The 25,005-nt window shown below is 37.3% G+C and overlaps 2 protein-coding genes across 4 annotated transcripts; both read right to left on the reverse strand.

Annotated features, from left to right (window-relative positions):
- Positions 1–576: 576 nt before the first annotated feature.
- On the reverse strand, positions 577–20,545 carry cacna1sb (calcium channel, voltage-dependent, L type, alpha 1S subunit, b). The gene is made up of 45 exons (XM_016511759.1): positions 20,264–20,545; positions 18,754–18,859; positions 17,581–17,720; positions 17,237–17,370; positions 16,808–16,960; positions 16,509–16,714; positions 15,629–15,732; positions 15,201–15,340; positions 14,985–15,069; positions 14,745–14,905; positions 14,321–14,546; positions 13,790–13,997; positions 13,592–13,712; positions 13,243–13,357; positions 12,612–12,708; positions 12,328–12,397; positions 11,827–11,959; positions 11,586–11,715; positions 11,443–11,502; positions 11,250–11,356; positions 10,760–10,847; positions 10,467–10,574; positions 10,339–10,391; positions 10,089–10,235; positions 9,805–10,006; positions 9,399–9,557; positions 8,532–8,642; positions 8,360–8,443; positions 7,781–7,828; positions 7,348–7,374; positions 7,114–7,239; positions 6,866–6,931; positions 6,658–6,749; positions 5,659–5,818; positions 5,417–5,544; positions 5,211–5,307; positions 4,620–4,722; positions 4,445–4,546; positions 4,224–4,351; positions 4,011–4,133; positions 3,696–3,919; positions 3,540–3,616; positions 2,686–2,771; positions 2,505–2,591; positions 577–2,412 (listed from the first exon to the last, which is right to left on the reverse strand). Exons 1-45 carry the CDS (start codon positions 20,461–20,463, stop codon positions 2,182–2,184), a joined length of 5,553 nt encoding a protein of 1,850 aa, XP_016367245.1. The 5' UTR covers positions 20,464–20,545; the 3' UTR covers positions 577–2,181.
- Positions 20,500–24,772, reverse strand: LOC107707676 (putative protein 2). 3 transcript variants are annotated; one of them, XM_016511763.1, is made up of 7 exons: positions 24,716–24,772; positions 24,247–24,615; positions 24,036–24,103; positions 23,790–23,898; positions 23,518–23,649; positions 22,414–22,503; positions 20,500–20,838 (listed from the first exon to the last, which is right to left on the reverse strand). In XM_016511763.1, exons 2-7 carry the CDS (start codon positions 24,340–24,342, stop codon positions 20,569–20,571), a joined length of 765 nt encoding a protein of 254 aa, XP_016367249.1. In that variant the 5' UTR covers positions 24,343–24,615; positions 24,716–24,772; the 3' UTR covers positions 20,500–20,568. The 3 variants fall into 3 exon arrangements, with proteins under 3 accessions (XP_016367249.1, XP_016367250.1, XP_016367251.1); XM_016511764.1 differs by lacking the exon at positions 24,716–24,772 and having other exon boundaries at positions 24,036–24,083; positions 24,247–24,300; XM_016511765.1 differs by lacking the exon at positions 20,500–20,838 and having other exon boundaries at positions 22,173–22,503; positions 24,036–24,127.
- Between the last annotated feature and the right edge of the window lie 233 nt (positions 24,773–25,005).

The raw sequence follows: 25,005 nt of genomic DNA on the forward strand, positions 1-25,005 counted from the left end.
AATGAGTCTTAATTTAACCACTGTAAAGCTTTTACACTTCTGACGTCAGTTCATACACTGTCTGAACCTCTCATCTCTGCTTTATGGATTTAGTTTCACGCCATAAGAGGCTTGAGCTGTGATGTGTTGCAGTATTAATAGTACCTAGAGCTGCTCTCAAGTTTCCCTCTCTACAGTGTAGTACAGCTGCACTGGCCATAGACCGCTCATCACACCATCTGTCTACAGCAAACATGGTATTAATAATAATATTTAAATACTAGCCTTTGCTTTGTGCTATTTGCAGTTGCGCTTCATCTGTATGTGCTCACAGGCATAGTTAATGCAGATGTAAAGCTCAATAATAGAGTGACAGGGCAGTTATATTAATATTAAAGCTAGTACTCATTAAAAATTAAAATGCAATTATTACTGTGCTCTTATTTGAAAAACTGTGGTTATTTTGTAAGTGTTAATATTAAATGATTTCATCAAATGAATGCATATTTTCCAGATTATTTCTACAACACAATATAAATCTAAATGGCTAGACAACCTTTACCCACATCCCAAGAAAAAATGTGAACATCTCTCTCATGTTTATTAAATCGCACTTTTAGCAAATGTTCATTTGCAAGACACACAGGCTGAGGTGGAAAGTGAAAACGTGTGTATCTAAATGCAAATCCATCAAAGTTTTGTACTTGGCAATGAAATATAAAAACGTGCTGAACAGAAATGACAGATCAGAGAAAATACAGCTTTTAAGACGTCAATTTGTGGCATCGGTCCACACATTCTTTTAAGTTCAGCTATACTTTAAAAAGGTGCAACGTTGCAATAGTCGGTGAGCAAAATGATTTCATTTGAGGACTTCAGCTGCTACATTGAGAAGATTCAATAAACTGGAACATTGTTGCTCAGTGAAAAACTTTTCTAAAGCAAGTGTTGTTGTTTTTTTTTCAGTGTTATTTTAGTCAAGTATCTGCATTGTATTTTTGATGTGCATGCTTCACATGTAAATGTCTACATCCAATGTCCCTAGAAAACTTCTCTAGATCCTTTTTCTAAGAAAAAGGGTGTCAGTGCCTGTGTGTAGTGCATGAAAAAACAAAACAGGGACCCAGTTTAAATCCGGCCTGCGTCACATACTGATCCCATTCCCACTGTCCTATATCCATCTCAACTGTTCTATACGACAAACATACAAGCCATTAAATGAAATAATAATTAAAAAAAAAACAATCCTTAATTCTTTACATATTCCAGAAAAAGGGGGAAGTTTTCTCCATATATACTAGCCAATGACTGACATTTCATTTTCAAACCCATTATGTGCATCGAGGAAGATTCTTTTGAAGAATGTAAAGGCTCATGTGAAACATAAATATGTAATTCAATTTGCAGATAAAAACATTTCATTAAGCCTTTATCGGACATTATAAGCCCTTCTTGCCTCATTTGTAAGTCACTTTGGATAAAAGCATTTGCTAAGTGAGTAAATGCAAAAACACAAATGACGTTCTTTGCATATTGTACTTGTCCTGTCAGTCACAAGCATGCAAACACTTTCCATTTAAATGAGAAGAAATGAAATGAAAAAGATCAAAAATCTAATTTCTTTTTAGGACCAGTATGTTTTATGTATACAGTATGTTTTTTTCTTCAAAAATTCACCTTTAAGAACTGCTAAAGGTTTTCCTGTGAACAAAATGTCAGGATAATAATCCCATTTAGTGTAACAATTATTTTATAACTCGATACAAAAAAGTTGAAACTACAGGTACATGTGGTAGACAAACCAAAGAAAAGACTTGCCTTTGTGGCTCTATGTCCACAGATTACAAGGTTTTCAGGCATTTGTCTGTTTTATGTAACTCACTCAACTGTAAATGTTCACAGAACAGTGTGTGAACAATTTTATTGAGGATGTTCGGTAAATTCAGTCACCAAAAAACAAGTCCTAAATCAGAACAGCCATCAGAAATAAAAATCACCAGACCTCATTAAAATAGCAGTAACATGTTCAGGCAGGCGTCCCTTTTTATATGTTATTTCTCTTACCATCTTTGAAAAAAGTACCCTTCTAAACAACCAGTGCACTACCTGTTCATAAACTGAAGTAATTGTGATTTTGGACAATGGCAGAAGATTCAGGCTGAAGACGTCTCATGAATTTGCTGAATGTCTCTCAATATGTTTCTACACAGCACTAGTGTTTTCCTTGGGTTTGGTTGACTTGGTGCCGGGTGGAACTGGGATGGGACGGCGTTTACGTTTTGTTACCTTGCCGCTCTGCCCGTTTACGATGCCCTGAGCCATGCCCTCCATATCCTCCACGCCAATATTAATGGCTTCTGCCAGCTCCTTCCTAGTCACAGATACAAACTGTGGGTCCTCAGCCAAGGAGTCTAGACCACCGTCTCTCAGTGCCTGAGGATTCATAGACAATATGGTGTAATAGTCTCTCCTGAGAAGGTATGGAATGAATGTTAAGTACATGAGATGTGTCCTGGTGTATTTACCTGCTGAATGAGTTTGTCGGTGACTGGTGAAACTTCTGCTGCTGCTCTCTGGTTCTTTGATGGCCCATATGAGGGGTTATAGGGGAACTGAGAGAGTCAGACACACATGGAGGAGTCAGAGAGAAATATCAAGTAGTCACTGTACTGTGTTTAGCTCAGGAAATGTGAAACCTGTCCACACCTGTGTGATATTGGTCCTCACAGTGAAATCTGACAGCCGTCTGTCATCAACACTTGAGGCCTCGCCCACATATGAACTGGAGTCTCCTATTGGTTGCACAGAAAATAATGTCATTTATACAATAAAGTGTGTCGATTTCTGTCATATCAGCTGAATTTCTTCATGGTATAAATATTATAAATGGCTTGATAGATTATAACAGATTTTTAAATGCTTTTTAAAGAAGTCTTTTTATGCTTAAAGAGACTGCATTTATTTGATCAAAAATACAGTAAAAACAGCAACATTGTGAAATATTATTATTGGCTATTTTCTAATTTAATATATTTTAAAATGCAATTAATTCAGCAGTCATTACTCCAGTCTTCAGTGTCACATGATCCTTCAGAACTCATTCTAATATGCTGATTTGGTGCTCAAGAAACATTTCTGATTATTATCAATGTGGAAAACAGTTGTGCTGCTTAATATTTTTGGTAAAGTAAAAACATGATTTCTTAGGATTCTTTGATAAATGCAAAGTTCAAAAGAACAGCATTTATCTGAAATAAAAATATTTTGTAACATTACAATGTCTTTACTGTCACTTTTGATCAGTTTATTGCATCCTTGCTGAATAAAAGTATAATTATAACATTTGACCCCAAACTTTTGAAAAGTAATGTATATGGTGGCATTTGTTGTAGTGCTTTCAATAAAAATGAATAACATTTAATAAAAAAGTATTTTCAATGTAATACTGTAATTAATAGGTCCTAATAGTAGATAATATCTTTCGAATAAAAAAATAATAATATATATTTGTTTATTATTTATTAATTTTTTTTCTTCAATCACCTACTCTTTTCACTTACTTGTGTCCTCATATGAATAGTTTCTGGTTGCAGCAGCTGACAGTGACTCGTTTTCAAACGTAAACCTGGATGACATACTAAAAACAGCATCAAATGAGCATTGTGACCTTTACAGATACACATTAAGTGCACTTTTCATTATAGGTATCCACTCACTCTTCTACAAAGTTGGCATTGTTATTGGTGTTGGTTGTTGTTGGCATGTTATCAGGGAAGAACTCAGTGTTTGGGAGGAAGACGGAGTCTGGAGGTGACTCTATATCCTCCAGACGAGTCTCCACAAACTGCAGGGGCCTCTGGCTGGTCACCTGTGTGGAGAGGGGGCTGCTGGGCTCAGAGGAGAAGGGGTCTGTGTTGAGTCCAAACAGACCTCCTGTCCGCTGCATGGATAGAGACACAGAGACTATAAGTCTAAATGGACGTCTTTATCTACTTGTGTCTATTTCCTTAAGAAGATGCTTTAGTGCAGACCCTGTAGATGCCCTCCTCTCCGGCCTCCAAGGCATGCTCCATCTCATCTTCAGCGATCAGATCACCTGAGATGGCCCTGTGCAGCTCAGGTGCTGCTTCCTCCTCGATGCAGCGCAGACCTGCCTGCAAAGTCAGACGGAAGTCTTGTTAGTATTTTGCTTGAAAAGTGTCCTTTGTATGATGTTTACTACAAGCATTTATCATAAAGTGCACCTTAATCTCATCAGCGTTCTTCTTGGTAGGCCTGTAACCGTAGTATTCCTCCTGCCGCTGCATAAACTTGCGGAAGTGTTCCTGAATCAGGAAGGTTGCGTAGAACTTTCCAACGGTGACTTCATCCTCTACAGCCAACGAAATTACATCACAGTCAGACATGGATTGTATTTAAAAACATGTGAATTAAACATAAATGATTATTATCACAGCTATCTCACCTCCAATGGGCGGAATGACCTGGTCCAATAGCTTCATACTGGTCCTCTTCCAGATTGACTTAATTATGGCTCTCAGTTCCTCATTGGCCTGCTCAAAGTTTCCTAACAGAAACATGTAAATTATATACTATGCCGCGAAATAAGCTGCTTGTTAAATGTAATCTCAATTACACACCTTCCGTTTTGATTTTCAAAGCTGTTCTGACCAGTGCGAAGAGTGTGGCGTTGAAGGTCACTGTGCCGTCGCTGTTCAGCGGCATGTTCATGGAAATCAGGCGCTGAGGTGGAAGTTCACAAATACAGGTTTGAAATACTCACTGAAAAACACTACTGGTCAAAAGTTTGGGGTCAGCACTTTTTTTAATTAATACTTGGATGCACTGAATTGATCTAAATTAAAATGTTACAATTCTACAATTTTTAAATTCTAAATTGCAATTGTATTATTTACAGTGTTATTGGTAATAATATGAAATGTTTCTTTAGCACCTAATCAGCATATTAGAATGATTTCTGAAGGAACATGTGACACTAAAGACTGGAGTAATGGCTGCTGAAAATTCAGCTTTGCCATCAGGAATAAATTACATTTTAAAATATATTGAAATACATAACAGCAATTTTAAATTGTAATAATATTTTACAGCATTGCTGTTTTTACTGTATTTTTGATCAAATAAAGACAGCATTGGTGAGCATAAAAAAACAAAATTATTTCCAACCCCAAACCTCTGAACAGAACCAAAAAAAAAGCCAATTCTCTTACCTTACACGCTGAGCGGTGGGGACAAAATTTACCAAAACCCAACGGTGGTTGAATCCTCCGCAGGAGAGTTACTACATCCAGATGTTTGATTCGTCCCCTTTATAAGGACAGAAGACAGTGTAATTTATTATGTTTTAAGGAAAATCATAAAATGAACTTCAGGATAAGATGACACAGGCATTGGAGCCATGTGTGCTTTAACTCACGTTGCTTCGGGGTCATACTCTGCCCAGATCTTCTTGAACTCATCCAGGTGATGCGGGCCGAGGATTGACCAATCGTGAGTGAGGTAATCAAAATTGTCCATAATGACAGCCACAAACAAATTGATAACCTACAGCAAGAGATTGATTTAGTTTCTAAAACAAACAGCAATGTTGGATACTGTATTCTGAGCTGATTTCCAAGTTTACCATGTATAAACTACAGGAGTCTCATATCTGCTTACCAAAAATGCACACAGCATATAAAAGCTGAGGAAGTAGAAGACAGCGATGCTGGAGCCACAGGTATACTCCTCTCCAGGGCCGTAGTCTGATTTGGCATCACAGAGCTTCCCATACATAGAGGCCAGCATGACTTTAGGCCACTGCTCTCCAGTGGCAACACTGTGAACCCACACATTCATCAGTTACCTGATTATTAGACTAAAAATAGAGTTGAGTGCACTATATGGGCTCTCAAGTTTGCAAAGAATGACTTTTATTAAAGGGGTCATATGACGTTGCTAAAAAAGAACATTATTTTGTGTATTTGGTGTAATGAAATGTGTTTATACGGTTTAAGGTTCAAAAAACACATTATTTTCCACATACTGTACATTATTGCTATCCAGTGCGTTGTGATTGGCTCAGTGGCAAATTCTTTAAATATGAAAACGTACTTACAGGCTGTGAGTCAGAACAGCTGGCATTGTAGTCTACTCTCCGAGGATCAGGAAACAGTCCTCCGTAAAATGCGTTACACACACACGAATATTTGGTTTGAACTGTTCTGGAACAGTCTTGTAAATACAACTTAACCACTGATTTCTAGTCGTGTCCTCTTTTGGAAGGCCAAACAAAGTATTTTCGCTTTCACGACACACACACAGCGTCTTCACGACATGGCGACGGCGGCAAAAATACTACAGCAAGAATAAAAGTTACGGCTTCTTTCTTTGCGTGAACATTTGGGCGGCGTTATGCAAATCTTCCCACACAGTGATGTAGACATGTGGGGGCGTGTTTAAACGAGGCGTTTTAGGAAGGCGTGGACGAGTCTTAACTTTTATAAAGAATATCTCTTTGGGTTTGAGACTTTAGTCTTTGCAACTTTAGGGATCTTATCTATGCACGAACAGCTTGTAACACTCCAAAGAGAAAAGAAAACTTGAAATCGCAGCATATGACCCCTTTAAAGAACAAACAAGCAAAAAAAAATTTCTCTCTGTACATTGTTGACTCACCGGAACAATAACAATACAGCTTGAGGGAAAGTTTGGAAGTTATTGTTGCGGTTAATCTCCGTACCATCGACCAGAGCAATTTTACCAAACATCTATAAACAGAAGGAGAAAGAGAGGATGAAAGAACTGAAAAAAATATATATAAGAAGAATGAGAGAAACTACAGGAAATTTAAACAACTGAAGGAAACCAGAGAAGTGAAGCTCACCTGCATCCCTATGACAGCATAGATGAAGAAGAGCATAACAATGAGAAGAGCCACATGAGGCAGCGCCTGAAGCAGGAAACACATCATCATAGACTGTAAGATACATTCAGTTAAAGCTAAAGCACTTTTCATTAAAAAATAATATAATAAAATAAAATAATAAAATAAATAAATAAATTTTTATGATCGTTATATTATTAACTAGATATAATTATTATTAATAATTATTTTATTTTGTCTTGTCTGACCTGGAAGGACTTAATAAAGGTCCACAGAAGGTTCCTGATCCCCTCTGAGCGATTGAGCAGTTTAATGAGACGCAGCACACGGAACAGCCGGAAGAACGTGATGGAAACTCTGACATTTTCTGCATCCTAAGAATGAGTAGAATTATGAGAGAAATATTTAGTTCCACCTATAAATATTAAAGTTGACATTTTTTAAGTGTTTACAAAGAAAACAAACCAGGTGTATGTACTTACAGCTATTGCCTGCATTGGATTCACTTCCTGAAAAAAGAATAGACTCTTTTCACTTGTTTCCATCAGTAATGAAATATAATACAATATAATATAATAGCATATAATATCATATAAAGCAAAAATACATAGCTACACCATAATCTGGTATCATGCATATTTGTGGATATTTAAGCTTCTAAAAACATGAATACAGTCAAGACAGAGACATTACCTAAATTAATTACATAAAGAATAAGGAATAATAACCATTTAGGCAAGCACAGTGAGATGAAGCAATAAATTAAGCACATTTTTCATCAGTAGTAATCTGCCGATTGAGCCATACAATCAGTATTATTAATGGCTGTCTAACAAATTCAGTTCTCCTTGCTCTTCGTTTAGTATGAGATAATGTGAGCAGTGTCTGTCCCATGCAGCGCAGAATGATATTTACCGCACAACCATGTAGACACCACAGTCCTCCACTGGCATCCAGCGCAGCCTGAGAACAGAAAGATGAGAAGTCAGGATGATGGATGAGAGATGACATGAGAGAAACGCCAATGCATCTTGCGAATAAGAGACATCAACATAACATCAAAATTATGAATCACACTTCCAAAACAAGTGGTTACTTATATAGACGATAAAAAGTGCATCAAATCACTCTTGGAGATGTGGAGCGGTGTGTATTAAGCAGCTGTGAGAGATGGAAAGAGGGTGGTTCATTAACACATGTGAAATGAATCATGAAAATGGGCCCATCAATGGCCACTGATGAGTAAAGTTGGTTGAATGAGAAGAATACTAAGCTGGAGCTGATGAAATCTGTACCTCCTGTGCACTAATGCTGATATTGACTGCTTGCGGAGGTCTGTGCTTCATGTATCGCTAAATACGGGTTTAAAATACAAGCCATTGTTGGTCGCCATTTGAAATGCTTTTGCTTTTGTAGAGACATTAACACAACATATAAATCACTCAGACAATATTTTTAAGTAAGTTTGGAGTCTCAGATTATTGTCATACTCACATCAACCTCACTGAGGACCACATCAACAATACTACCGACCACGATGACGAAATCAAACACATTCCAAGGGTCTCCAAAGTAACCCTGTGTCATGGCACACACAAAATACCAACAATGTCATAAAATAGAGCACATCTTCTTATACAGTTTCATATGGAAGAAGCAGGAGTACCTTTGCTTTGAATGCAATGAGTTTGACGATCATCTCTCCAGTGAACAGGACAGTGAAGATGAGGTTGAGAGTGTCAGAGAGTTTGGTTATATGATCGGACTGGTTGCAGTGCTGTACCACAGAAAGAAGAGAGACAGCAGATTAAGAAAGCAGCCATTTTGAAATTGTTTTATAAACTATTATACAGACTGAATATTGTTCTGACTAATGTACTGACTGAATGGGATTAAGCTTTACTTTATTGGCTTGAAAACAGTGGTAAATGTTAAAGGCAGAGTAAGTGATTTTTCAAAAACACTTTAGAAAACTGATTCGGGCCGAATCGCAAAACAAACTTGTAGCCAATCAGCAATAAGGGGTAATGGTTGAATTAAAGGCAATATAAATTGAATGTAAAGATAATACATATTACATGCATCAATAAAATTACATAATATTTACTAAAATAATAGAAAATAATAAATTTGACACCTAATCAATTTGAAAAACACCCCTATAACCCATTGCCAGTAATTAAAAAAAATCCAAATATCGACTGAATTAGACTACCACTCAAAATCAGGAAGATTTCTAATGATCATCAAGGCTGCATTTATTTGATCAAAAAATTTGATAAAAAATACAATAAAAACAGCAATATTGTGAAATATTATTACAATTATAAATAATTGCTTCCTATTTAAATACATTTTAAAATATGTTTTAATGTCATTATCAATGACTAAACCGCCTCTTTTGATCAATTTAATGCATCCTTGCTGAATAAAAGTATTAATTTCTTTAAATAAATCTCACTGACCCCAAACCTTTGAACAGAGGTGTATATCATTAGCTGTAAATAAATGTAACTTCTATTTAACTGCTTACCTGAATTCCAAGACACAGTGTGTTGAGCATGATGAGAAAGAACATGAGGTACTCAAAATAGCAAGAAGTCACAAAGTACCAAACGCGGTACTGGTGCGGGTTCTTCGGGATGTAGCATCTGAGGGGCCGTGCTTTCAGTGCATACTGCACACATTGACGCTGGTGAGGGGTGAGACGGAAAGAGAAGATGATTATAAAATTACAACACAGTAAGCCCAGTTGCATTAACATCATAAACCTGATAAATACTGTATATACAGTAAAAGTGGAGTTAAACCAGGTATATGAAATGCAGATGTACAGTATACTGTAAATAGGATATTTTACTTAAAATCTGTCATTCAATATACACACAAATTCCTGGGTCAAATCCCATGTGAAGAACATCAAAGATCACACTGGTTACCTGGTTCTTGTCTAGCTCGCAGTTCTTGTATTCCTGCTCTCCTTGCTTTTGGAAAGTGACGATGACGAAGCCCACAAAGATGTTCATCATGAAGAAGGCAATGATGATGATGTAGATGATAAAGAATATGGAGATGCCCACTCGGTTATTGTACAAAGGGCCTGTGTCTACTGCATTTGAGTCTATAGCCTTATATAGGATCCTGTTGAAGATGAGTGAAGGAAGGTTTTGTGTGAAACATGTTCTTGACTGATGAAAATAGGAGTAGATTTTCACACACTCACTCTGGCCAGCCCTCAAATGTGGAGATGGTGAAGAGAGCCAGCATGCCGTTCAGGACATTGTCAAAGTTGAAATCACTGTTGACCCACACGCGCTGATGGACCTCCATGTCATGAAGAGAGTTTTGCACATGCTTTAAAAATGTTCCCCTAAGAAAAACCAAATGCAAGAACAAAGTTTTAGATGCATATCAGCAGCAACAGGAGGAGGAAAAAGCACAACATTCAAAGAAATGTGGCAAAAAATACTCACTGACACTCCTCCGCTGTCTTTTGAAGGGGGTCCGTACAATAGTACAATTTGCCCTAATTAAAGGTAATACGTTTAGCATACAGTAACGAAACACAGGGTTTTATAGCACAATATGGTGGTTGTCTCACCTTGAAGAGCTGCACTCCAATGCAGGCGAACATGAAGTCCAAGAGCATGGTGACCAGGACGATATTACCAATGGTCTTTATGGCCACAAACATACACTGGACCACGTGCTGGAGATGAAAAATTGATTAATATTTAGAAGATTTGATTATATTTAGTGCCTAATATGTATCATGCTTTGAAGATTGGCCCTAAACCAACCAACCAATGGCTATCCATATTTAAATACACAAACAATCGCCACATCACAAATCAAAGCAGTTTTTTTTAGTTAAGATGCTGAATGAATACACACCTTTAACCCTTTGGCTCGGTTGATGGCCCTTAGAGGTCTTAGTACCCTCAACACCCTGAGAATCTTCACCACTGAGATAGTACTCGACCTGCAATACAATAATGCAATTCAATTAGTGGCCTTCACTGTATTTTAATTAAAACTTCACTTGTATGATTAATTCATTTATTTTTTTAAAGAATACTACTAAAGAAACTTGCAATGTGTTTCTTTCACTACACATTATTATATGAAGTCAGCTGTAATCTGCATGTGTTTGATTCATTTAAAAGAAATGGCTCACACACGTTTTTCGTACATATTGAAACGTGCAAAAATGCTGCTGGTGGTCATCAGCAGAATAATGCACGTGCGAGAACAGTTAACTGATATTTTTTTATTTATACATTCCTTGTTTCTTGTTTAAGACAAAAATATCCTTGTCAAAGCAATAAAATAATGGGTAATGTATACCAAAATCTGAAACAACATCAAATATTATTGAACTTACTCCATGCCCATGGACAAGAGGGAAACACCCACAACAATGAGATCCAAAATGTTGAATGAGTTTCGGCAGAAAGAGCCAGTATGCAGGAACGCTCCATAAACCGTCATCTAAAAATACACAGGTCAGTGCTGAATTAAATGTCAGCCAAAGCACAAATCTGAAAGTAACATGATCAAGTTGACAAGCACATTACCTTTAGCACAATTTCAATGGTGAAGACAGTTGTAAAGACAATGTCGGCATAAGCCAAGACCTGTGAAATGAATGAATGAATGTTCATTTTTATGAACGGATAACTAATAGTTCAGTTAACGCAATAATCAAAGTTTTTGGTACCTTGTTTCGGAATGAATGGGGGTCGATGGGGTCTTCAGCAGCCAGGGAGATACTGCTGAGGAGGATGAAGAGGAGGATGATGTTGGTGAAGGTCGTGTGGTTGATGATCCTGTGGCAAAGCTTCCGGAACCTTTCGACAAACAGCATTAGTAAATCATTTTGGGGCCATTTGTTAAAGTCTAGTTCTAAATGTAGTTTTAGTGGTCTACATGGTATTATAAATCAGGCCATAAAGCCTCACTTGTTCTGTGGGCCAAAGATGAAAAAGGAGCTGGCCTCAGGCATGGGCACCACTGTCTCCTTCAGCTGTAGGTCAGCCATGGGTCTGGGTCTGGGGCTGATCGGGATCTCTGGTTCCTCTTCCTCATCATCACCTGAGTAGGAGAGAAAGATTATAGCATGGTCTACTCAAAAACATTATGCTTATTTGTGATCTACTTGTGAGAAATAATATTTATTTGGATTAGCATTGATCACGAAGCCGTTTATGCTGTGAAGCTAATTCAATTTTGCACAGCTCGAAAATCTAATGAAAATAGCCAGGCCTGTGGTTTGAATGTGCTCCATAAATGAGCTTGGAGGCTGGAGCTAATAATACATTTTACTTATAATAGATCAGCTATCTTTGAACTTCATCCATTACATGTTTAGAGAGGTACTGTGAGGTCTGAGCCAGCATTTTATGAAGTGCAGAGCCCTCAAATGATATATAAAGTCTTGTGTTAGAGTCTTTCAGCCTTACCTGGAAAGTCTGCAGGAGGGAAGGGGTCTTTCACTTCATTAACATTTGATTCAAACTCATCTATCTTGAGCTAGAGACAAAAACACGAAACTTGTTTAGGCATTTACACTTTGTTTATTTAGCAGACAATAAGAGCCTAGCATCAGAGCCTAAAATTTGATGTGGCTGATTGAAGACCTGATGTAGTGAATCATCCTAATAGACTAGACAGAAGGCCAACTAGTAAAGTATTGCAGTAGGTTTATATAAAATAAGCACAGTGAGCTCTTTTGTGTCAGATGTACCTTTGCTGTGGTGGGCATTCCCTCAGTTTTTGACCTGGACTCCATTAGTCTCTTAGCCATCAGGGCCTTCTCCTCCTCACTTTTCTCTGGCAATGTTCTTATTTGAAAAACATAAGACAAAATGTTGTTTAGTAATATATAGATATGCAAATACATTCAAAAGTTTGGGGTTAGTAAAATTTCCTTATGTTTTTAAAAGAAGTCTCTTATGCTCACCAAGGCTGAATTTATTTGATCAAAAATAAGGTAAAACAGTAATATTGTGAAATATGATTACAATTTAAAATAACTGTTTCTATTTTTTTTATATTTTAAAATGTAATTGTGCTTTTGATGGCAAAGCTGAATTGTCAGCAGCCATTATTCTAGACTTCAGTGTCACATTAATAATAATTCTAATATGCTGATTTGATACTCCAGAAATATTTCTTCTTATTATCAATGTCAAAAACAATTGTGCTGCGGATTTTATTTTTGTGGAAACTGCAACATTTTTCAGGACTCTATGAAGAAAAGTTCAAAAGAACAGCATTTATTTGAAAAAGAAACATTTGCTACATAATAAATATGACTTTTGATCAGTTTAACGCATCCTTGATGAAATAAAAGTATTAATTAATTGTTCTTTTACCTCATGAGTTTCCTTCGGGCCTTCTCCTCTGCTTTCTCTTTCTGTGCTGCTGTCAGACTCTCAGCCTCAGCTAGATTGTCCACAGCGATAGCCAAGAACACATTCAAGAGAACGACTATTTAACCGCTTGCTAAGGAAAAGTCCAAACAAACTTATCGCAACAATACAACATTACTGGTTGTGAAATACTTCTCACTTAGCAGCAGAAACAATTGCAAATGTTTATTTTATATTGAGTGCTTTGCTATATTCTTTTAAACACACTGAATTCTCATTTATCATCTCCAATCAGTTCTGACAAATTCATAACATGGACATGAAAATAATGACATATGCTTCAAAAGGATACAGTTTCCACAGACATACAGAATTATGAAGTAAATGCTGACAAGAATTCCTGGGGATTGAGGTCCGCCATGAGCCATGATTCCATTGTACATAATGGAGTCCCACTCCTCTCCAGTTAGGACCTGAAAACAAAGCCCAACCTCACATAAACAGCTTCTGTAATCAGAGCACAATTTCACTAAAACTGCAGTTGAAGTACCTGGAAAACACTGATGAGGGCCTGTGGGAAGTTGTCAAAGTTACTGCGCTGAATCACTCTGTCAGGGAAGTTCAATTTCCCACCAAACACCTGCATACCCAGGAGGGCGAAGATGACAATGAAGAGGAAGAGGAGCAGGAGCAGGGAGGCGATGGATTTCACTGAGTTGAGTAAGGATGCCACTAAGTTATTAAGTGATGTCCAGTACCTAATGACCAATGAGAGGAAATAACAGTCTTGGTGAAGGAAACATGTATTTTGTGTATGAGAGGTCATTAAATTAAAATAAAATAAAAATGTCAAAATATTTATTTAATAAATAATTGATACATTTCACAGTGTAAAATCCTGGGCAAAAGCCGAAGATAGCAAGTAAAGTAGTTGTACTAATAAGGTACTCTTCTCATTACTTCAGAGTAAAAGTTCTTGTGAATTGTTGCAGGAAAATAAGGACGTTAAGACAGATGGTAGTAAGATTTGGAAATTATTTGGAAATTTATAATAACTTAAGGTTTAAATAAATGAACATACCTTGTGAGCTTGAATAAGCGCAGGAGTCGTATGCATCTCATCACAGAAATCCCCAGTGGTGTCATGATGTTTGACACAACCAAGAATATCTCCAGTATTCCGATCGTGACCACAAAACAGTCAAATCGGTTGAAGATGGACATGAAGTAGGCTCTCGGACCAAATGCATACATCTTCATAACCATCTCAATCGTGAAACAGGCGAGTAGAATTACATTGGTAGTGTCTGCAAACAGGACCGAGACTCATCAAGATCTTACTTCATTCACCAAAATAAATATATAATAAAATCACTAGAATTACTGAATGATACTATTTGAAAGATTCCTTGCAACAACTTTTAAAAACTAAATAGGAGTTGGGAATCTTGTATTGCTTAATGTATTGTAATGTATTATCTAATGTATTGCTTAATGGAACATACCTTGAAAACTTGTTAACCCCTCAGTCTGGTTATGATGCTCCATTGCAATGACCAGGGTGTTGAGTAACACAACAACAAGAACCCACCAGTTGAAGAATTTAGATTTCACCCAAACATGACACTTTCTCCGTAAAACAATGTTCCAGCGGCGTGCGAGACGGCTGCGGATTACACAGTAAATGAAGAATCAGTCTTTGGTTAAATCATGATGCATATTTTTGCTCTTGATTGCACACTCACTAGAAATAGATTACCCTGTTGATCCCCTCCATCTGGTATAAACTGTCTGTCTCTGAATCAGTGTCCTTTCTAAGAAGAAGAAGTGCTGGAGAGGAAATCAAAGCAGGGAGAAACTTTAAAGATGCAGTTCCTGTGCTTTTTTTGAATGACATCAGACAGACAGTTCGATAGAATAACATAACACATATGTAAAAAGGACTGTAATAGCACCATTACCCTCAAAATCTCCATCCATCACTTCAGCATGAGTGATCCATTCCATGTAACCTTTCAGATCCTCATCTATTTGTTGTCGCTCTCGTAGCTTTTGGTACTCTCCTCGTGACCGTGACTTCTCCCTTTCCTTAGTAAACTCCCTGCATCGAGGAAAAACTTGTCTCAGTTAGGCCACTTAACCATGTAGTTGAGTTTGCTGAAATGGCTTCCTGGTCATGTGATATTCTTGTATTTTTATGTCTCTCAAGTAGTTAAGATGAGTCATTTAATTCGATTAAACAGATCTGTTTCCCATAAACCATTTCAGTAGACTCATTCAGTCAGACTGTATTTGGATGGAATAATAATAAAGACTTCCAAACTTGTTAACCAAACTTTAAGCAGTTAGTATTAAAACCTTTGATTAAAAACATAGCTAGAGCTAATACCCGCTCAGTACTCCAAGGACGAGGTTGAGGATGAAGAAGGAGCCCACAAGTATCAGAGTCAGGAAGTAGATCCAGGGCCAGTCATTCCCCATGGCATCGTTAATCTAAAAGATAAAATCATCACTAGATTTGACAAACATTACATTTGGATTTGTTCTAAAAATCCTGTCATTGACAAACGGTCAGTCTGTGCATTATTCGTGGGGATTTTTCTCTTTCTGCAGTTTACATCTTTGCACTAGTAGGTGGCGAAAAGTGTCTTTGTTATGAATGAGTCATCGAACCAAATTAGTTCAAACACACTGACTCGTTCAGGAATACAACACAATTTCTGTGTCTTTCTTGGAGACAAAAAAAAGGTCTAGAGACGCCATTCAAAATAAAATTATCATCTTTTAACTTGAGCGCTGATTTCTTGAATGCTATGTCATGCGAGAGATGCTGCAAAATATGCAAGGTCATACACGGTTGTCCAGCAGGTTTATAAAGAAAAATTATTAAAAAGCAGTGCAACGCAAGACGCATCGTCAAAGATCGGGAAAAACAGGGTCTCCAGTTAATTCTGCTTTGACATCATTTGGAATAATTTTGTTGATCGAAGCAAAAACAGACAAAACAACTGGAAATTTTGTGTCTAAAATGTAAGTAACTCACTATTAATTTTTATTTTTTGTCTATTGAACTGTTGCTGTTGGTCTGAATGTCACCATAATTTAATTGTATTATATATAGCCTATACTGATTGTTAAATTTATATTGTCCCATCAGTAATTTTTTAACTTTAGCATAGAGAAGTGCCTGTTAATATAAATGAATGTTTGTCTACTGGCCTCTCCATAAGAGAGTAAAGAGGAGGATTATCAAGCACATAAGTAATTACCCAATAGAGAACATCAGTCCAGCTCTCCATTGTGATACACTGAAAGACTGTGAGCATGGCAAAGCCAAAGTTGTCAAAATGGGTGATGCCAAAGTTGGGACCAGGCCAACCTGCCCGACATTCAGTGCCATTGATGGTGCAGCGGCGCCCGTGTCCAGCCTGAGCACAGGGCGATGGCTTCTCATTCTCCCTGATGGCAATGATATCTGAAACAGAGGTTGAACAGTACTGGCATTGATTTGTCAATTTGCTATCATTAAACATTCCCTTTATATGTTTGAAGATATCAAAACACTCACTAGTGCCCTGGTAGTAACATGTCTTGTGCATTTTACACTTAAACAGCTCCAAACCCATAATGGCATAAATGGTGACCATGAAGAAGACCAGCAATGCAATGTGGAAGAGGGGCAACATGGACTTCAGAATAGAGCTCATTACCACCTGGAGGCCTGGATGACAACAAATACACTTTTAACACACCAGCTTTTTTAACATTCGACAAAGACATGATTATATTGTAATCTTACAAGAAAGTTAACAAAGCATGTTCATAAACACATTTGTGTACATATTTAAACTGTATTCACTCAGCACTGGCTCGTTCTGTGATATCGAGCATATTGTAGGCGTATACTTATAGTAATTATGATATTATCTTCAGAGTATATTTAGGATCTAGCTTTAAAGGTCTATGTTGCCCTACTTGTGGTGCTTAAAAGTCTTACTGGGAACTCCTGATACGAGCCGCAGTGGTCGCAAGACTCGAAATGCTCTAAGAGCCTTCATATCAAACCCTCCTCCTTTCTCTTTGGGAACTCCTGTTAATGTGTCGATGGTGTCCACGACAAGTGTGAAGAGCCTGCAGAGGCAATTTAAAAGGACTATTATTTAAGAAATGTTAAACAATACATTTTTAAATGTCAGCTATTATTGTATTATTAATACCTCAAACTCTACAGGAAAAAAAATCTATGGTTAAAATGAGTTCAGGACAATTTTGGAAAACATTTCAGGGGACAGACAATTGTGTTTCATTTATGGCTTCTGGACATTCTAAATGTCATCTTACCCCATGAACACAATGACAAAGTCTAATATGTTCCAACAATTTCGTAAATAGGCTCCTTCATGGAACAAAAGCCCGTATGCTACTATCTTTAGGAAGCACTCCAGAGTGAAAATGACCAGGAAGATGTACTCCAGACTCTCCTGCAATGAAACAAACAATATAGGAGAGATTAATGGGGTGTAAAACATGATACAGTCACAATTCTGACTGTCACAATTTTTTCCCCACAATTGTGAGAACTGCAAGATACAAACTCAAGAGTTAAAAAAAAACATATATTAATTTATTTAAATTCAGACCCATAGCTGCATATTAAGCTGGGTTGGGAGAAAGTGGAAAGAGTGTGTGACCTACATACCATCAAAGCTTGAGTCATGAAATAAGCTTGTGTAAAGAGGATTTATCATTACTTGAAGTGTTTATATGCAGTAGATGAAACAAAAAATGTTAGGCATAGGAAAAGAGCAGAACAGCAGTGTCCACATGGGGTAAATTATCTCATCATTGTGCAATAAGTGGACCCTCAATGTGGGACAGAACAGTCATATCAATAGAATCTATGTTAATGTCTCATTAGATGCATCATGAAAATCCCCTTCTGAGATTTGAGTGTATTTATAAACGCCTCACTTGTACCTTTTGGACATGCACATCTCAAATCAAAGACTAAATATAAAACTCATCACACAAAACCACCTGCTAGCATGGTATATTTTTAGTTTGTAAAACATGTTCTAAATTGCATTCTAGGTATATAAACCCATAATTCTATCTAACTTGAACTCTTAAGAGCTTATGCAAATCACAAATTTGTCCTGTTCAACCGCCAACTGGGCGAGAACGTTAGCGCACATGTATCAGCTTCAAAACATCTACGTCCCCCTTATAACCCAAGGGCCAAAGACCCGAGTAGGCAAAAATCTGAACAACACTTTATCTTGGACATGTTTAAGCATCTCAGATTCTCTGGCAACACACCATGAGGTGTGTGTCAAGACATAACTATCCCTTTACTCCAGTTCACCTGTGCCATAATATTCTTTGCTACCCTCAGTAGCAAATATTTTCAAAATTAGCTGATGTAACGTTACTACTTCAAATTACCTGTAATCAGAGATTATTCATTTAACATATATGTTCTCCTATGGTAATTGTAGTTTAAGAACTTCTCACCAATGTTAAGTTGGTGTTGTTGGTGTCCTCTTCAGGCATGGGCAGAAACACAGCCAGAGCTACACAGTTAGCGAAGATAGTTAGCAGGATAATGATTTCAAAGGGTCTGATGGAGTCTGCTCAGGAAAACAATGAGTAGACATGGCAAAAACAACCACTGGAAAATGGAGGTAATCATTTTTCACATTCAAGTTGGGGGTGGATATGAGTACGGATTGCATCAATCTGATTTAACCAAAAATTAACCGGAGCTAAATACATGTAAAACTGGCTTTGGTGATTAAATAAAAGAGAGAGACTTCGGGTAGTTATTTGGTCAGTAGCTAAATTAGAATCACTGACACACAAACCATCTAGTAAAGGTGGTTTTACCTCAGAGTAAACATTTACTAGGACAGAATATATAAAAAATATATTATTGCATGTCCAATGAGAAATATTATAATCATCAATTAGTGCAGCTTCAGTTTAAACTACATGACTCACAGTCTCCAACGAACTGTAATTATTTGTGAATTTCTGCCACTAGGGGGTGGAATCAGAATTTCCCTGCCAGCTCAGAATCATGTCCACTAGTGATCCCACGCAACAGCTGTACACAACCAGAATATCATTAAACTGTATAAATACACCTATGCAAAAAAAGAGCTAAAAAATTACATCTCCTATTCACCCCAGTACAAAAGCTAAAACACTTCTACTTGAAAATCTTCTATTCACATTTATATTTATATGTGTCTTGCTTAATGAACTAATCAGGAACTGAAAGTTTCACTTTGTAAAGCAAATGTTTGCTGTATATGTCAGTTTTGTCTCCAAGGGTGGTCTCAAAGAGGAAGTTAAGAAGCCGTTTCCAACTTTTTCTGAAAGGCAACACAGTCAATTTTTGTTCTTGTTGTGAATTTAGGAACTTGTATTTATGAAAAATTCTTAAAAATATCGTTAAGTGTCTTGACATATACAAACGTTCCAATCTAAACCATATGAAACAAAAACAATAAAAACTGTAAATAGGGTCGATTAACACTAGTTTAAAGTCTTATTAATAGTGTATTTTCTGACTGGCTGTAAATAGGCTGGGGTTCATCCTTATCATCTTCCATGTAAAGACCTGATCCAACTGCTTCCAAATGACCGTGGTGAGGCTGACACATAACAAAAGCTTAACACCTTCAGTTCACAACTGATACACAGATTTCAGCACCTTAAGACACACTAAACCTGGGGATTATGAAAAACAACTGTCTGTTTTTATTTTCTCCACTTCACAGATGAAGATATCAATAATGGAGCAAATATCTCAGTCTGGTTTTGTTGAACATAAGACGCTGAGTAAGACAGATCAGAGTTATGGTTGCATGCTTTTTCTGGCATGCATGCTAAACCAGCTCTCTGGGGGGTGGATGCCTTTCTAAAACACACCCATCTCAATTATGATTCAAAACTATACAAACATCAAACCACAGTCCAAAAGGATGGAAACTAAAATGGATGTAAGTTTGAAGGATACTTCCATTCCACAATGTTGATGCAGGTCTTCCGGAAAGGGTTTTTGAGCGTGAAGAAGAACAAGGAACGTGGCGGTCGAGGGTTTCCTCCTGTGGCCTGTAGTTTCTTGAGTTTCTCCCTTTGCTTTCTCTTCAGTTCTTCTTCATTCATGATGAACGAGGCCAAAGCTGCCACCCCACCACCACCACCGCCCGACTCCATTTTGAATCTCCCAAAAGTAAAGTCTTCTCAATTCCCCACAAAAAATTGCCAAAACCTGAAATGAGATTCCTAGTTTAGCAAATCCTTGGTCTTCTTAAGTCCAGGTCAGATCTTTAGTATGGTCCTAAGCTTCATCCAACATCTCGCCCTCTCTGAGAAGGCACAGTGTACCTTCTTGGCCCTGGCCCCTGCTGCAAACCTACACCAGACAAGCAGACATTGGAGGGGAAGGGAGCATTTAGGCACAGCTGGCCCCTTCTGAGGGATATATATAGACGGGCAGTCAGTGTACATTCTTGGGGGTGCGGAGGCAGGTGGAGGAGGGGATGGGCGGCCTTGGGGTGCAGCAGATGAAGAAAGAGAATGACTAAGGTTCTGTAAGAGAAATTCAGCTTATACAACACCACAGATAAGACATTAAAAAGGAGAAAACATTAAGAATAGGACACATAAAATGGTATTGAAATATGCCAGGCTTTTTTCCTAGTTGATTTACTGCACAAAACAGCAGATGAGCGTTACCCATAGTGAATTTTCTCAAGAAAAAAGCTGTACAAAGAAAGTTGGCAACATTCTTTATATATTTAACATTTTAGTGCATTTTCACATAAGCAAGAATATTTCAGCTGTAAAACAGCTGCAAGTTGTTTTGATACATACTGGAAAATTATTATAGCAGCAAATACGATAGTCAAGCAAAGTCCTTCAAATTCCTTCACATTTTGAGGTGCAAAATCAATATTTCTGGATGTCTGTAAATCAGAAAATCCAACAAAAGTGTCAAGCATATTAGAGGAATCTTATGATATACTATTCAACAGTGCTGATCACTTAACGCCACTTATTCCTTCACTATTATGAATTTATACATTTATTTATAATTATTCACTATAATCTGACATTTAAAACATATGCTTGTGACATGTGCCATCCTGAATAGTATTATCAGCTTGCAAACAAATAAACTAGGAATCATTCAATACATTTTTTGGTAATTCAAAGTGAAACTACAACAGTGCAATGACATTTTACACATTTATAAGCGCATCTATATTATATATACCTGTCCACATCAGTACTCCCAGATCACACGGTACACTTCCATGTAATCTCATCCTTTGCAATGCTATTTCAAAGCAAAATAGTGACAGGACCGATATATTCAAGTTATTGTGTGAGAAATGTAAAGGTGACCGTGGGTGTGAGACCAACTGGAGCTGGCTTATTCTCTTAATTTATATCTATGTAAACAGCAAGCAACTAAACAAGTTGCTTTATTAGGGTGACCATACGTGCCATTTTCCCAGGACGCGTCCTGGCCAGGATTTCTATATTGCCTAAAATATCTAGGTTTTGGCTTTGTTTGCGTGTGCAGACCAATCGGTGTATGACATCAAAGTACCATACAGACGGTTATGCTTTCGAAACGCTCTCGAGGTACTTTAATGTGAAACACTGATCGGTTTGAGCCGCACTGCTTTTAAGTCGAACACACCTAATATGTACGCGTAATTGCATCGCTTTGACCGTAGATCCCACCTTCTCACACGCCATGATTGGTCCATTATGTACAATGCTTGCATGTTATTGGTCAAACTACTTTTCGATCATTACCTTCAGCAAGCATGAAAACAGGAAAACAAAGCCAAAACAAATCCTGGCCAGGACGCGTCCTGGGAAAATGGCACGTATGGTCACCCTAGCTTTATGTTTTCACAGTTTCAGTTTGAAAGCTGGAATCAACCAAGTCAGTCTTGGTTAGATTATAATACTAATGATAATGCAGGCCCACTGATAAAACATATTGTCATAAAAGCTGAAACTATAAGGCCACCATGCATGTGGTCTCAGCCAGTGGTGCCTGTTAGACTTGTTCCCAGCTGGAGTCCATCTGAGGGCTTAGCTGAGCAGCTTGTGGCGGTCAAACACAGTCTTGCGCTGCTCCTGGACCTGTTTCTTCCAGCGCTGCTGAGCCCCCTCTACCCTCTCCAGCACAGTGTTCCCACGACCTTGTGAACCATCCACACGGGGCCTCACATCCTGTAGGGAGAGACAAAGGACAAAACTAATACCTAAACCCAACAAAAATATTCCTTAACTTAAGCAAATGATCTACAAAAGTGATTTAAAAAATATGATTCTTTGTCCCAAGTCTGCTATCAGACACGTTCACAAGTCTAAGAAAAAAAATTCTACCCTTTCAGTAATATAAGACAATAATAAGAAATGTTTCTTGAGCAGCAAATCAGAATGTCATGATTTCTGAAGGATCATGTGACACTGAAAATTCAGCTTTGCCATCACAGGAATATATTACATTTTAAAATATATGGAAATAGAAAACAGTGATTTTAAATTATAATAATACTTCATAATATTACTGTTTTTACTTTATTTTTGATCAAATACATGTAGCCTTGGCGAACATACTTGTTTCAAAAAACCTTAATTTTTATTATTCCAATCTTTCTCTATATATAAATGTATTATTTCTTGAACATTAAGTCATAAACAGTAGTATTAAAGTATGTTATGTTTTACTTGAATGAAAAGATTTTAAACTTAATACCATTTACTTAATAATTAATAAAATACCAATTTTACAAGTTGTCAAGTGAGGGACCATTTAACACAAAAAATGAATAACTTACTTTTTTTGTTATGTATATTTTTTGGTGTGTTTTTTTTCTTCAATTTTTCATGATAGAACAGTGGAGATATGACAGGAAGCAAGTGGGAGAGAGAGAGGGGGATGGGATCGGGAATGGTCAACAAGATGGGATTTGAACTAGGGACCGAAGCGCAACTGTGGCATATGTCGACACGCTGTCCACAAGGCTATCGGCGCCAACATGTATACGCATTTAATAGAAAATGCATCTTCATTTTTGTGGGTGTGAGAACGAGAAAATATTTTCTCTTATTAGACCCAAAGACTTGTTTTGCTCAAAAATCTCTCATTTAAGTCCAAGTCAAGTCAATGCAAATTCTATGCTGAGTCAAAGTCTATGCTGTTTCCATCTCTGTAAAATACAAACCCCAATGTGCACAAACCTCAGAATCCTCCTCGTTCTGCAGTGGCATGGTGTACGGATCACGTTTGCGGATTAGAGGATCAACTAGAAGTAGAAACAGCATGTACAGCAGAAGAGCTCCAACCACTGACAAGTAGATTATAATGGTCACCTGGGAAATACATAAAAAATATGAATACTCCTCAATTTAGCTTAAAGTGGACAACTAGATTATGAAGGCATAAAAGCAGATTATAATAAACATTTTTAATTCAAAGTAGGATTTACTGATTTCTGGAAGTCACACAATACCTTAATGGTGTTGCTGCTTCGTTCTTCATACTTGCACTCACAGAGCAGACAGTAGGCCTCCACATCATGGCCAGGCACTGGCATGGGCTCCACCACATGCAGACAGTTGCTACAACCCAATACATTACAATAAATTCTGAGACAGCTGAAAATAGTGTAAGAATTTATTGATCTATATATAATAACCTCTACAGACAACACAGGCCTGTTTGGACAGTTCTTTGTCAATACAGTAGTCTGTCTCACCAGTCTTTCTGGGACACATTCTTTTTGTAGATATGTCCACTGATGTTTCTGTAGGGTGGACAGATGCACTTGCAACGCACATCTTCATAACTCTGTGTAGGCAACATTTTAAGAAAGTTACATTTATAGGACATCTTTTTACATAAGTGGGACACATTTGGTAAAATTCGGAGAGCATAGATGTAATGGATGTGTCAGGGAGAAACTGTACCTTATCTGCATATGCGAGTGAAATCACATCTATAAGAACAAGAAACACCAGAAGAACAGCTGCTATCCGGAGATTTTGAGCAATGCTGGACGACATGATGCCTGCACATAAACATCATTAAATTCAACATAAGGGAAGGTCATAATTGAATTGAAATGGGTCAACCGGTACTTTTTGATTAAAAAAATAAAAGCAAATTAAAGCAAACAAGACTAGTCATCGGTTAAAATGCTTATTCGTGTAGGACCTAAACAAAACGTTCAAAATCAATTCTGTGTACTCAGTGGCTTATGCAGTAACGTTAGTTACGTTATATGAAGCTGACAAACACCGGTCTCTCAGTCCCGCAGTTTAAGACTTTTCTCCTCTCTGTTGTGCATTTTGAGAGAGAGAGAGAAAATAAATCTGAAAAGTCAAATGTTTAAGCTAAATGTTACATGCAAATGTTAAATTAAATGCATATACGCACCTATAATATTTATAAACGCCCATCAAACATATGTTGACTTTCTCCGGAAGTTCTAGATGATGGATAAACTCTAGCCCCGCCTTCACAAACGCTGAAAGGCAAATTAAAAGCGTTTTTTTTTTTTTTTTAATAGAATAACACAATTTATAATCTGTAATGCCCCCCGATTCCTATTATAAAAATAAAGCCTCGGGTATAAAAGTAATAACATATCGACTTTCAGTTCCGACTACATACAAATAAGTCTCTTCAGATTTTGTAAACTATCACAAAGGAAATAAATGAGCAAA

This window comes from Sinocyclocheilus rhinocerous, unplaced genomic scaffold (assembly GCF_001515625.1).
Source record: "Sinocyclocheilus rhinocerous isolate Xijiao unplaced genomic scaffold, SAMN03320098_v1.1 scaffold2943, whole genome shotgun sequence".
Classification (NCBI taxonomy): domain Eukaryota; kingdom Metazoa; phylum Chordata; class Actinopteri; order Cypriniformes; family Cyprinidae; genus Sinocyclocheilus; species Sinocyclocheilus rhinocerous.